Consider the following 13,733-nt stretch of genomic DNA (forward strand, 5'->3'; position numbering starts at 1 on the left):
ACCAGGCAGAGGGCCTTCTCGGTGGTGGCACCCACCCTGTCAAATGTCCTCCCACCAGATGTCAAAGAGAAATACAACTTCCAGATTTTTGGATGACATCTGAAGGCAGCCCTGTTTAGGGAAGCTTTTAATGTTTGATGCATTAGTGTATTTTAATATTCTGTTGGAAGCTGCCCAGAGTGGCTGGGGAAATCCAGCCAGATGGGCGGGGTATAAATAATAAATTATTATTATTATATTATACTAAAATGGGTTGGAGAAGTATGCTGACCATCTTGGAGGAAAGCTGGGCTAAAACTGCAATAATTAAATATGTATGGGGTTTTCTTTTTTTTTAAAAAAAAACCTTTGAGACAGCATCTACTCAGCCTTCTGGGCGGTTTGTGGCAGAGTGGCTCCACACACTGCAGCCAGTTCATGTTTACTCAGAAGTAAGCCCCGCTGCCTTCAGTGGGACTTACTTCCCAATATGCACGCTTTGGGTGCTGCTGAACTACTGCAACGGTGCTGAGTTCTGATCTCCTGCACTGTGTCTTTATTTACAGATAGGTAGCCGTGTTGGTCTGCCATAGTCAAGACAAAATAAAAAAGATCCTTCCAGTAGCACCTTAAAGACCAACTAAGTTAGTTCTAGGTATGAGCTTTCGTGTGCATGCACACTTCTTCAGGTATCTGAAGAAGTGTGCATGCACACGAAAGCTCATACCTAGAACTAACTTAGCTGGTCTTTAAGGTGCTACTGGAAGGAATTTTTTTATTGTGTCTTTATTGACAGGAAAGAGTTAGTAAAGGCTTCAAAAATAACCCCGAAATCTGAACTGTATACAAAAGGGCTTTTGCTGCTTAGACTCAGAGCAAGCGACTTAAATAATAGTGATTAGGGAGAAAAGTTAAAGAGGTAGAGTGACAGTCACACTTCCGGAGTCCATTTGGAGCCCCCCCCTTGCGGGGCAAGCAGAAAACCATGGCACTTGGAGGAATCCCAGATCTTTTTAGACCAGTGGTTCTCAACCTGTGGGTCCCCAGATGTTGTTGGACTACAACTCCCATCATCCCTGAGCTCTGGCCTTGCTAGCTGTGGGTGACGGGAGTGGTAGTCCAACCATTCTATGGTATTTATGAGGGTTTCTTTATGCATGTGTCTCACTTTCGAACCGGAAGTATGTTACAGTTTTGCGCCTTAGCCCTTTGGGAGAATTTCCTCTCTGAAGAGATTTCAATAGGCTGCAAGCGGAGGGCTGAGCCAAGGGCTCGTGGGCGGGGCTTGTTGCCTTGGAAACAGAGGGGCGGGGCTGTAAACAACTTTCCAGCCACCCGATCTGGGCGAGCAGAGGGAGAAGGCGAGATGGTGAGAGGGGGAAGGGGGGCAGAGGCAGCCCCATTGGTTTGCAAGGACCCATTTCCACCCCGCTTGCACCCACATCAAAATGGAGTGGGGAGTGGGTTGTGTCATTAGCATAAATCTGCATACCCAAATTAGGTGCGAGTCAAATAAATGGCCATCTCCTCCTCATCTGCCCTTTGCAAAATGCTTTAAAGAATCCTTTTGACAATGGGCTTCAGTATGTTTTATTTTGTGCAAAGCACATAATTATGCATGCTTTAAATTCTTCAGAAATAGCAAAAATATAATTCGTTTAAACCTGGGGCGTGCTGCCCCCTTCTGCTACCGCTAGGGTTGTGAAAATCTGGACACAAAAGGTGTTGAGCTTTTTGAGCAATTTTTAAAGGAAATTCGCCTTCCGACATGGGTTGACAAATGCCCATTTCCCCAGACATTTCAGCGATTTCCAACCAGACACTGTTTCCAGCGGCCAAATCCCGGCTATGTCCAGGAAATTCCAGACGTAGGGCTACCCTAGCTGCCGCCCCCCCCCTCAGGATATACGTATATATATTTCCAGTTTTGACTGTTTGTTTATGATACCTGCTTTTTTCTGACTTTCTCTCTTCTTTTGCCTTGCAACATTTAGGGTCCAAAAAAGAAAAAGGTAGGTAGGTTGCTAGTTAGGTAGGTAGTTGAGTAGATCAGCTGCGTATTGTTGCCACAACTGCATATAGTTACAACAGCCCAAATGCCAAGTATTGATATTGCATGCTTAATATTATTTCAAGTATGTATCCTGCTATTCTGCGAGAAATTATATTAAACGCTGCTTGTTCGGTCACTCGGCAGAATCAATAATATATATATTGTCAGTGAAAAATATATTTCAGTTCAAGAACTGTTTGGTTAAAGGTTGTGGTTATTATTTATAAGGTGGCAATTATTTATATCAGCTTTTCTCAAGCTGGTGCCCTCCAAGTGTTGTTGAACTACAATTCCCATCATCCCTGAAGATTGGCCGCACTGGCTGGGGCTGATGGGAATTAGAGTCCAAAACATCTGGAAGGCATCAGGTTGAGGGAGGCTGGCTTTACATGATACTTGGCCATGCTGGCTGCGACTTATGGGATGTTCTCCCTCCCTTGGTTACAATTAGCATTTTTTAGAAAAAGGTTCGTTGCCAACTACCTTACCTGGTCGCCCTGTCCCTAAATACTTGGCCTAGAGTCACAGAAGCACAGACTTGTACAGTTGGATGGGACCACAAGGGTCATCTTGTAAAGTATTGCACTTGGGCAAAAAAAATGAGAGGCACAAATACAAGATGGGTGACACCTGGCTTGAGAGCAGTACATGTGAAAAGGATCTAGGAGTCTTGGTTGACCACAGACTTGACATGAGCCAACAGTGTGACGCGGCAGCTAAAAAAGCCAATGCAATTCTGGGCTGCATCAATAGGAGTATAGCATCTAGATCAAGGGAAGTAATAGTGCCACTGTATTCTGCTCTGGTCAGACCTCACCTGGAGTACTGTGTCCAGTTCTGGGCACCACAGTTCAAGAAGGACAGTGACAAACTGGAACGTGTCCAGAGGAGGGCAACCAAAATGGTCAAAGGCCTGGAAACAATGCCTTATGAGGAACGGCTAAGGGAGCTGGGCATGTTTAGCCTGGAGAAGAGGAGGTTAAGGGGTGATATGATAGCCATGTTCAAATATATAAAAGGATGTCACATAGAGGAGGGAGAAAGGTTGTTTTCTGCTGCTCCAGAGAAGCGGACACGGAGCAATGGTTCCAAACTACAAGAAAGAAGATTCCACCTAAACATTAGGAAGAACTTCCTGACAGTAAGAGCTGTTCGACAGTGGAATTTGCTGCCAAGGAGTGTGGTGGAGTCTCCTTCTTTGGAGGTCTTTAAGCAGAGGCTTGACAACCATATGTCAGGAGTGCTCTGATGGTGTTTTCTGCTTGGCAGGGGGTTGGACTCGATGGCCCTTGTGGTCTCTTCCAACTCTATGATTCTATGATCTTGTCCAAACTGCTGCATGTATGTAGGGATCTTTTGCCCAGTGTGGGGCTCAGACCCATGACCCTGAGATTAAGAGTCTCATGCTCTACTGACTGAGCTATAGCTCCCACTGCAATGTTAGGTTTCTGTTATGCCACTGTGCAGTTCTTGGAGTCACAAGACTCTGTTGACATTCCAGACTGTTAGAAGTCTCACGGGAGACAGATGTTGATGTTACTGGTTTCCTGTTTGTTTGTTCCTTTTGTTTTCTGTCTCTCACAGAGAGCAGATGCATATTCTTTCTGTCCTGCATATTTAGAAATAAACGTAGCAATGTAGCACATATTTCTGCCTCTTCTGCTGCTGTCTGGGTACTCTGTGGAATGGGGAGCGTGCCCGAAGCCTCATGCAAAAGCTTAGGTCGTTAATCACCATTGGAGGAGATTCCGAAGTTACGGCCGGAGGAATAGCCATTTCTGCTCAGTCGTACGGAGGTTCCGACATGCAATACAGTCTTTGCTTTTCATCCAAAGTGCTAATGTTAGATCCTCCATCCAAACCACTTGCTGCTCCTAACTAGGAGAGATATGGGTCTTAGACAATCCACATTGTTTCACTGGAATTTATCCTGCCATTCTATGTCAATATCTATATATCTGTATGTGTCAACTGGTATGCTCGTAATGGAGATTGTTCTGCTGCCATCCTGCTTCCAGTCTTCTTCCTCCTGCTCTGCTGTGAGCTAAGCCCTGGTTTGGCTTCACTCCTCCAGGCAAACCTGTAAACCATAGTTAGGCAAACTAAGGACCAGGGCCGGATCCGACCCAATTGCCTTCTAAATCCAGCCCGTGGACGGTCCAGGAATCAGCGTGTTTTTACATGAGTAGAATGTGTCCTTTCATTTAAAATGCATCTCTGGGTTATGTGTGGGGCATAGGAATTCATTCATCCCCCCCCAAAAAAAAATATAGTCCGGCCCCCCACAAGGTCTGAGGGACAGTGGACTGGCCCCCTGCTGAAAAAGTTTGCTGACCCCTGCTGTAAACCATAAAACAAACCTTGGTTACAGCTCATGGCTTGTCTGGAATGCGACAAACCACAAGCCTTGGTTTGGATGGTATACTAAGGCAAACCGTGGCTTCCTAAACAGCTGAACAGCAGCACTAGGAACTACAGCAGCAGCAAAGCAGCAGTGATCTCCTTTTGTCCGCAGCCTTGTTTGTTCGCACTAAAGCCTTATTTTGGCTCTGTGCCACATACAAACCAACTCTGTAGCTAGACATGTGTGTTTCAGTAATGGACAGGGAAAACCACCGCCTCCTTTTCCTTCTAAATTCCTCCTGTTTTGTTCAGTGAAGTTTGCTAAATGGATGGTTTTCAAACAGTGCCCCTGGTAACCGTAGAAGTACCTTTCAAGTTAAATTGTTAGGCAAAACTGTTTGCAATATTGCAATATAGATAAACTGTATCCCACAAATAAATATCCTTACCCCAACATTGGGAATAAAGCATTGAGCCCCAATTGTGCTACCGACTCTCTCTCTCTCTCTCTCTCTCTCTCTCTCTCTCTCTTTCCTAAAAAAATGTTTAGGGTTTCTCTCATTTTGACTCAAGAAAATCACCATTTTGTAGTTCAAATCGGGAAAAATAAATACAGTAAATGGACAAAAGTACAAAGATGCACAAAATGTTTAGGGGTATGCATCCCTCTGCATTCCCGCTAGAAAAAAAGCACTGAGAAATAGTAATATATGGGTTTCCCCCCTTTTTAAAATTCAGTCAGCTGGTGGTAAAAAGAAGCTTAGCAAAGCTGAAAAGATGAGGCTGCTGAGAGAAGAAGAGGAAAGAAGACTTCTGGAGGAAGGTAGGGCGCATTTCGCACCATGTTCCCTTGTTAAATTGGTGGAGTAAGAAGGCAGGAAACTCCATTATCCTTCTGTTTCTGAATATTTGGCTTCCATGACTTTCTCATCTTATAGCTGGTGCCTCGTCCTAAGTCTCCATGTGCTGACACAGTCGGTGTTTGCAACAGTTTGCTCGCATTATTAAACTCCTTTCCGTCTCACTGTTGACAATCTCTGTTTCCCCCCCTATTTTTCCAGAGCAGGCCCGAGTACGTGCCGAGTTAGAGGAAGCTGCGCGACTCGAAAAGGAAAGGATTGAACGAGAGAAGACGGAACGACTAGAGGCCAAGGTTAGTGCACACGCAGAGAAAGTTAGACATCGCCTTCGGTTGAGTCTGACCATTTATCCATCTGTTGTCTACACTGTCTGGTGGTGACAACGGAGGGACATTCCTAGCTCTGTCTGAGATATTGAACCTTGGATATTGTTCATGAGAGACTGGTGAGCTGCAGCTTTCCCCAGGCTCTGCTTCCGAGTGGCTGTGGTCGGTACCAGGATAACAGGATGATGGTTTTCATGGGATGCGAATAAGGCTGCACAGGCCTCAGGCTTGCAGACTCCCCCTTTCCTGTTGTCTGGCTCTAAGGGGTAGGTACATGTCATGGTGCTGTCAGGCAAGGAATGTCCAGAGGAAGGAATTACCGTAACTCTTCATTGTCATGAACACCCTGCAGAAATTGGCTTTTGCCCCTCAAGCCCTTCTAAGTCTGGGGTTGGGCCAGGCAAAAGCTACGGTCAGGCAAAGAATCATAGACACCGAGAGACAACAGGACTGCTCAAGGTGTCCCGACTATAAAATTGGAGAAATTGAGAGATATATAGCCGCACCGGCAGCATATCTCTTCTTTCTCGTATCCAAAAATGCAAGAAGGGCTTTTATACTCGCCAGAAGCTCAGCTCTGCCCTCGCCAGTCTTGGAACGAGCCTTTAAAAAAGTCCCATTGCTCAGAGACTTTGCGCCTGTTCATTGGGGGATATAGGAAGTCCAGAGCACTTGTTCTTTAGACGTACCTTTTATGAAGAGGCACGTAGTGAGACCATTGATCCCCTGCTGGTGAGGTTCACTGACCTCCCGGAAAAGCAAAAATTCGACTTTTTCCTGTTAGGCAAAGATCATAAGATGACCCGGATGGTCGCCAGATTCTGTGTACAGATCTGTAGGCACAGACCACCCCACGACCCAAACTAGTTCGTTAAGAAAATCCCCAAACTCGGTTCCATGGGTGACTCTGGGTCATCTCTCTGCGGCAGCTCATCTTAAAGTTTTAAGGGTCTATACACTTATTGCATTTATAAATTTTAAATTTATTGTTGTACATTGCTTTAAATGTTTGTTTTCCTTCTGGATTGTACCCCATGTGTGTTTTATAAGCTGGTCTCCGACCGTAATAAATTATCTATCTATCTATCTATCTATCTATCTATCTATCTATTTATCATCTATCTCCTCATTGCCAGAAGTACAAGTTAGGGACAGTCCTGTCCATCCGTCCTTTGTCTCTCAACTACTCTTAGGTGTGTCCCCGATGAGGCAGGTGCAGCAGTAGAGAGACCCCACCCCAGACCTTGGCTTATGTATCTTCCCCACCAGAGCTGCTCACAAGCAGGTGAAGACTATGCCTGCGTGTAACCTGCCTCTGCTCCTCCCTCTTCAGCCCTCTCCTGGTCCTGGGAGACAGCGGAGCAGCAGGAGGAGATGTGGAAGCACTTGACTCCACACCAGCCTGACTTCTCTCTCCCTCCTCCTGCACCTGTTCCTCATTCTCCAATCCTGAAGCTTCTCCTGCCTCTGGCTCTCGTCTCCCGGCTGCTGCAGGCTCCCCCAGTTTACGGATCCTTCCTTCCAAGTCAGTCTCCAACCTTCCTTTCTCTTGGTGATCAGTACCTCACCTCCAGCCAGTCCCTGGCAATACACTTCCAATGACAGCTTTAGAACAGCTCTGCATCACACCAGGGATTGCCAACCTTTCCGGACCTGGGACCACATTTGCAAACTGGAGAAGCTGTCATGCGCAACCAAGCGCATAAAGGAGCGTAGTGCTTGTTTCAGGCCTAATGTAATGGATTGAGGGAGCACTGCAGGCACCGCCAAGGCCAAGAGCCAGGAGTGATGGGAGTTGTAGTCCAGCAACAGTCACAGGACCGTCCGTTCCCCATCCTTGAGGCCGTGGATTGCAGCACAAATAGCTCTACAGACAGGTGCTCCTTATCATGCAGGTCAAAATAAAACCAACCTGGTTATGTTCCATGCAGGATCAAGAACGCAGAGGGATTGAACTTTCCGAAATTCATGTTCTGGAGGAAAACTTTCTGACCGCGGCCCAGTGGAAGTCGAAATACAGAGCTCTCGCTCAGGTATACGTGGGTCTCGAATCACGTAGTGTTAATAGCCATAGAATACTTCAGCTCTGGTTTCCTTAAGAAAAAAAAATGGAATCAAAAGTGAAATTTTATTTCATTTATTTTTATTTTATTGGAAATTTTATTTACAATATAACATAACCCCCCCCCAGTACAGAAATACAATAAAGATAACCAACAACAATACAAACAACCAATTAAAAGACTTCCTTTATCCTGTATCTGGCCTCCTTATTTACTTCTTATAAGCTGTTTCCTTTATGAATAATTATTAAGATTTTTCTAATTATAACTTAAATATCCATGAAGTCTCCTGCAGACATTAATCAAAATACGTCCAGGTATGTATTTTAGGGCACTGTTTTGTGAAGTATTCTCTGCATTTCCCCCATGCTTTTTGAAACTCTTGTCTAGTGTGTTCTCTAATTGCCTCTGTTAATCTAGCCAGTTCAATATACTCTAATAGTTTGTCTTGCCATTCCTTTTTTGTTGGCACAATTTCTTTTTTCCAGTTTTTAGCAATTAGGATCCTTGCCGCTCCTGTGTCCGTTATCCCTAGTAGTATTTTTTTTTCTACAAAAGCGAAATTTTAAATGCTGGAGATGCCATGCAGCCTCCTATTAAAGATATAAGTTTATAACAGCAGTGGAAATGGTGAGTCACCTCAAATCTGGGAGACCATAAGACATAAAACACATTTGTCCAGTTGCCTTGATAACTCCCTATTAATTGATTTCTTCTTTATGCCACAGTGAGTATTTCGTGTCTTATTTCCTCCTAGTGGAACCACTACACTGGCTGCGATGGGAGCCCAGACCCAACCATCCCCCAGGATATCAATACTTTCATGAGCTTGTGGAAAGAAGACCCAAATAATGACATCCAGCTTGTTATTGCAAAGGGCAACCAGGTGCTGGAAGTAAGTCTCTGTCATTTGGGAGAAACGGCTTCCAAATAAGACCTTAAGAAGCTCCTCCTGGATCAGGCCCACAGCCCATCTAGTCCAGCACCCTGTTCTCACAGTGGCTGAACAGTTGCCTGTGGGGAACCAGCAACCAGGATTTGAACACAAGAGTGTCCTCCCTTGCCCTGTTCTTTCTAGCAGCTGGCATTCAGAAGAATTGCTGCAATAAATGAATGCGTAAGATGCTCACAACACTGTGTTTTTATTGCTCCTTGCCAAATCTACAGGAGAGCAAAACCACCCCCTCTCCTTCTCCCTTGATCTCTAGCATGCAGAGTACAGTGGTGCCCCGCAAGACGAATGCCTCGCAAGACGGAAAACCCACTAGACGAAAGGGTTTTCCGTTTTGGAGGCGCTTCGCAAAACGAATTTCCCTATGGGCTTGCTTCGCAAGACGAAATGTCTTGCGAGTTTTTCCGACTCCCCCCCCCCTTTTCTAAGCCACTAAGCCGCTTATCTGCTTATCCGCTAAGCTGATAAGCCGCTAAAAACCGCTAATAGCGCTAATCCGCTAAGCCGTTAATGGGCTTGCTTCGCAAGACGAAAAAACCGCTAGACGAAGAGAATCGCGGAACGGATTCTTTTCGTCTTGCGAGGCACCACTGTATTATTATTATTATTTATTATCAAATAACGGAGAAAGTTTAAATGTCTCCTAGCTAATCGAGAAGTTGGAATTTTTCATCATGGACACTCCTTTCCACGAGCTCTCTGCAAAGCATGTCGCGCAGTACACGGAAACCATCCAGCAACTGCAGTCTCTCCTTCACGACAAATACAACGCAGCCACAGAACAAATGCTGAGGGTAAACAGATGTTGGTATTATTTCAGATCCTTGAGGTTGCTTCTTACCACCAGTAGGACAGCTGGGGTGTTGTGAATGCAGCGGCACTGTGGTCTAAACCTCTGAGCCTCTTGGGCTTGCCGATCGGAAGGTCAGCAGTTCGAATTCCCGCGGCGGGGTGAGCTCCCATTGCTCTGTCCCAGCTCCTGCCAACCAAGCAGTTTGAAAGCACGCCAGTGCAAGTAGATAAATAGGTACCACTGTGGTGGGAAGGTAAACGGTGTTTCCGTGTGCTCTGGCTTCTGTCACGGTGTTCCGTTGTGCCAGAAGCGGTTTAGTCATGCTGGCCACATGACCAGGAAAGCTGTCTGTGGGCAAACGCTGGCTCCCTCGGCCTGAAAGTGAGATGAGCACCACAACCCCTTAGTCACCTTTGACTGGACTTAACCGTCCAGGGGTCCTTTACCTTTTACCTTTTTAGGAGGCCAGATTGCCTCCACCGGTGCATTTGCACTGTGTAGACCTCCCTGCTCCTAGGAAGCTGCATGTTTTCACTCCTGAGAGGTCAGGTAAGCTGCCTCCAGCCCACCTTCCACTAGTGCAGCCTTTCTCAACCTGTGGGTCCCCAGATGTTGTTGAACTACAACTCCCATCACCCTAGCTAGCAAGACCAGAACTCAGGGATGATGGGAGTTGCAGTCCAACAACATCTGGGGACCCTCAGGTTGAGAACTGCTGCGCTAGAGTCTTGAGGGCTGATGCACACATTACGGCTCGTTTGGTTTGAATTACACCTAAAATGTAATGTGTGTATGGGCACAAGGGTTTAGAAACCTGTACTATCATGTGGGCAATACATATCGTAGACCGGATTGGCTGCAGATATTTGCCAGTTATACCTTGGTTTGCAAACTTGGTTTTGCTCCACCTAATGTGTTGAAAGTACCCCAAAGTAATTGGTGTTATAGAATCGTAGAACTGTAGAGTTTCTGCAATGCAGGAATCGTGCTTCTACAGCCGTTCCTGGGAGGGCTCGAACCACTGACTTTCTGGCTAACAGCTGGATGCACTGACCCATTGCACCACAATGACAGGAAGAAAAATGGGTGGGATCATTTGTAAGGGTCCTGAGAATATGTCAGTTAAAATGTGACTTGCTCTCAAGAAGGGTCTGTGTGCATCACTGATTTGTGCAGCAAGTCTTTATATATATAAAATTTATTAGTTTTTTACCATATCATGTTCAACAGTAATTACCGTAAACATACTTTTACATCTTATACTTTTTTTGTCTTCCATCAATCACATCTGAAAATTTTCTAATCTAATCATTAATATACATTTCTTACGTTCCCTATTATATTTAAATCTCATAGCTAATATCTCTATTCTTTTTCTACTTTGTAACACTTCTTATATTTCTCCTTACAAAACTTCTTGTAGTCCTACTAGCATAATTTGTTGATTACAATTGCTTTTCAGATAGTTCATATACTTCTTCCAATCTTCTGTGAATCTCTGGTCCCGCAGGTTTCGAATCCTTCCTGTCATTTTATCCAGTTCTGCATAGTCCATTAATTTCGTCTGCCATTCTACTTTCGTTGGAATTTCTTCTTGCTTCCATTTCTGGGCTAGCAGTACTCTTGCCACTGTTGTTGCATATAAAAACAGTTTAACATCTTGCCTATTAATATCCTGACCTAGATTTGTGCAGCAAGTCTTAATTCTCTCCGTTTCAATGTCCCGTGCAGGAAGCCAGCAGCTATGCAGAATCCGAAAGCGGGAACATGGAGGTTGTCATTAAGGAGAAGAATGTTACATTGTGCATTTGGGCAAATCTCAAGAAAGTTCCAAAGTAAGCGTTTGAAGAGGAGAGGGGGCTTGTTGAAGAGCTTTCCTTTTCGCCTAGGAGCCATGATAACACAGTCTGGTCCCATGTCCTGGTCAGGTAACATTTGACATATTGATCAAGTGGAGTTGCTAGATGATGGTTACTTAGGAATTAGCACCATGTAGTCCAACCTCTTTCGTTAAGGCCGGATGCTCTCTGTTTGAAGCATCTTGAAATCCTGACAAGACAGAAGTACTGTTTTGGGGGGACAGGGGGCGGGCGGGTGTGGGGGACTCCCTGGTCCTGAATGGGGTAACTGTGCCCCTGAAGGACCAGGTGCGCAGCCTGGGAGTCATTTTGGACTCACAGCTGTCCATGGAGGCACAGCTTAATTCTGTGTCCAGGGCGGCTGTCTATCAGCTCCACCTGGTATGCAGGATGAGACCCTATATGCCCACAGACTGTCTCGCCAGAGTGGTGCATGCTCTAGTTATCTCCTGCTTGGACTACTGCAATGCACTCTACATGGGGCTACCTTTGAAGGTGACCCGGAAACTGCAATTAATCCAGAATGCGGCAGCTAGACTGGTGACTGGGAGTGGCCGCCGGTAACACATAACACCGGTCCTGAGAGATCTGCAATGGCTCCCAGTACGTTTCTGAGCACAATTCAAAGTGTTGGTGCTGACCTTTAAAGCCCTAAATGGCCTCGGTCCAGTATACCTGAAGGAGCGTCTCCACCCCCATCGTTCAGCCCGGACACTGAGGTCCAGCGCGAGATTTACAGAGTAGATGGGGGAAAGATATTGAGATGGGTCAGAGTTTGTAAGAACATTCTTATGGTGCATAATTGTGTCTGCATTCTTCGCAACCAGGTTCCGCAGCCAGATCTTTTACGACGACCAGAGGGAGCCGTGGAACGGGTTTGAGCTCCCGAAGGCGCTGGCCATTTGCGATGTGGCGGTGCGCATCTTGCACACCCATTACGACCATTTGTCCCCTTTCCGGACTTTCCCTAGCGAGCCCCCAAAGCTGGAGATGCCACCGATCAAAACGGTGAAATCCGTGAGTAGCGCGGTCAAGAAAGGGAAAAAGGGCCGTAAGCTGGTAGGAGAAGTTAGTCAGGAAAGCAAGACAGAACATCTAAAGGTAAGGGTTGGCTGAGGGGGGAAGAGGGCATGATAGTGTAGTAGATTGATAAGAGACAAGAGTTACAAAGCAAATTGCCTCTGTAGTAGGAATGTACGGTTGTTTCCATCATGGTATTTCACTCACGGGGACGCAGGTGGCGCTGTGGGTAAAAGCCTCAGTGCCTAGGGCTTGCCGATCGAAAGGTCGGCGGTTCGAATCCCTGCGGCGGGGTGCGCTCCCGTCGTTCGGTCCCAGCGCCTGCCAACCTAGCAGTTCGAAAGCACCCCCGGGTGCAAGTAGATAAATAGGGACCGCTTACAAGCGGGAAGGTAAACGGCGTTTCCGTGTGCGGCTCTGGCTCTGGCTTTGGCTCTGGCCAGAGCAGCGATGTCACGCTGGCCACGTGACCCGGAAGTGTCTCCGGACAGCGCTGGCCCCCAGCCTCTTGAGTGAGATGGGCGCACCAACCCCAGAGTCTGGCAAGACTGGCCCTTACGGGCAGGGGTACCTTTACCTTTACCTATTTCACTCACACAGCAGGGACTTCCCCTTCCTCTCCGCTTCTGTGGACCCCAAAAATCTATCCCTGAAGTTTCCCCAAGCCTCTGTGGCAGATTTTACCTCAAGGTTCGCCTCTCTCCATATGAACCTACCCGGACCCTGAGATCATCTTCTGAGGCCCTCCTTTGTGTGCCTCCTCCATGAGGGTGGCAACATGAGAACAGGGCCTTTTCTGCAGTGCCTCCCCATTTGTGGGAATCTCTCCCCAGGGAGGTTGACCTGGCGCCTTCATTATATATTTTTAGGCACCAGGTAAAACCTTCCTCTTCAACCAGGCTTTGGGCTGATTGACCTCCAATGCCCAATTAAATGTGTTGTAGAAGGGGAGATTATTCTGTTCCTATTTTTGTTATGTACTTCGCAATTTAATACTGTAGTTTTATGTTGTGAACCTCCTAGAAATCTACGGGTATAGGGCTGTATGCAAATGTAATAAATTACAATAATTTTAAGGGGGTGCAGGGGAGGGGGGAGTGGAAGTCTGTTCCCTGGTGGAAAGACAGAGTTGGATGCAACTCACAAAGAAGAGACCAGCTGCATCTGATAGAAGATCCATCTGGTTTAACATCCTACTTTTCACAGTGGCCACCCAGAAACCTCCTGGAAGCTTGCACTAGCCCTTCCGTTTGTTCCCTGCCCGCACCAGCAACTGGTGTTCAGGGGCTATAATGCCTCTCTCTATTGTTGTTGGCACATATCTGTCTTGAGAGACAATGGAGTGCGCCTCCAGGGGTGAATTCAAACCACTGGAGAATCACGGCGCCTGCTGTGGCTGCAGAGACTGGTAACTTATTGTACCTGCTGCCTCCTGCGTTGCTTTTGCCGTGTTATCAGTACCAAAGCAACCTTCTCAGGGTGCAA

General features: G+C 46.4%; 1 protein-coding gene across 4 annotated transcripts in view; it reads left to right on the top strand.

The window, feature by feature from the left end:
• The first annotated feature begins 1,128 nt into the window (after positions 1-1,128).
• Positions 1,129-13,733, top strand: part of DNAI7 (dynein axonemal intermediate chain 7) — a 28,806-nt gene continuing 16,201 nt past the window's right edge. The window contains exons 1-9 of one of the 4 annotated variants that reach the window (XM_079992421.1): positions 1,129-1,348; positions 1,974-1,991; positions 5,114-5,198; positions 5,437-5,528; positions 7,493-7,594; positions 8,382-8,519; positions 9,224-9,370; positions 11,101-11,204; positions 12,056-12,329. In XM_079992421.1, the coding sequence (XP_079848547.1) occupies positions 1,133-1,348; positions 1,974-1,991; positions 5,114-5,198; positions 5,437-5,528; positions 7,493-7,594; positions 8,382-8,519; positions 9,224-9,370; positions 11,101-11,204; positions 12,056-12,329 (1,176 nt within the window). In that variant the 5' untranslated portion in view covers positions 1,129-1,132. Of the gene's footprint in view, positions 1,349-1,973; positions 1,996-5,113; positions 5,199-5,436; positions 5,529-7,492; positions 7,595-8,381; positions 8,520-9,223; positions 9,371-11,100; positions 11,205-12,055; positions 12,330-13,733 lie in introns of those variants that run through there. The other 3 variants (XM_079992423.1, XM_079992422.1, XM_079992424.1) reach the window with 3 other exon arrangements.

This window comes from Podarcis cretensis (genome assembly GCF_951804945.1).
Source record: "Podarcis cretensis genome assembly, chromosome: 10".
Taxonomy (NCBI): Eukaryota; Metazoa; Chordata; class Lepidosauria; order Squamata; family Lacertidae; genus Podarcis; species Podarcis cretensis.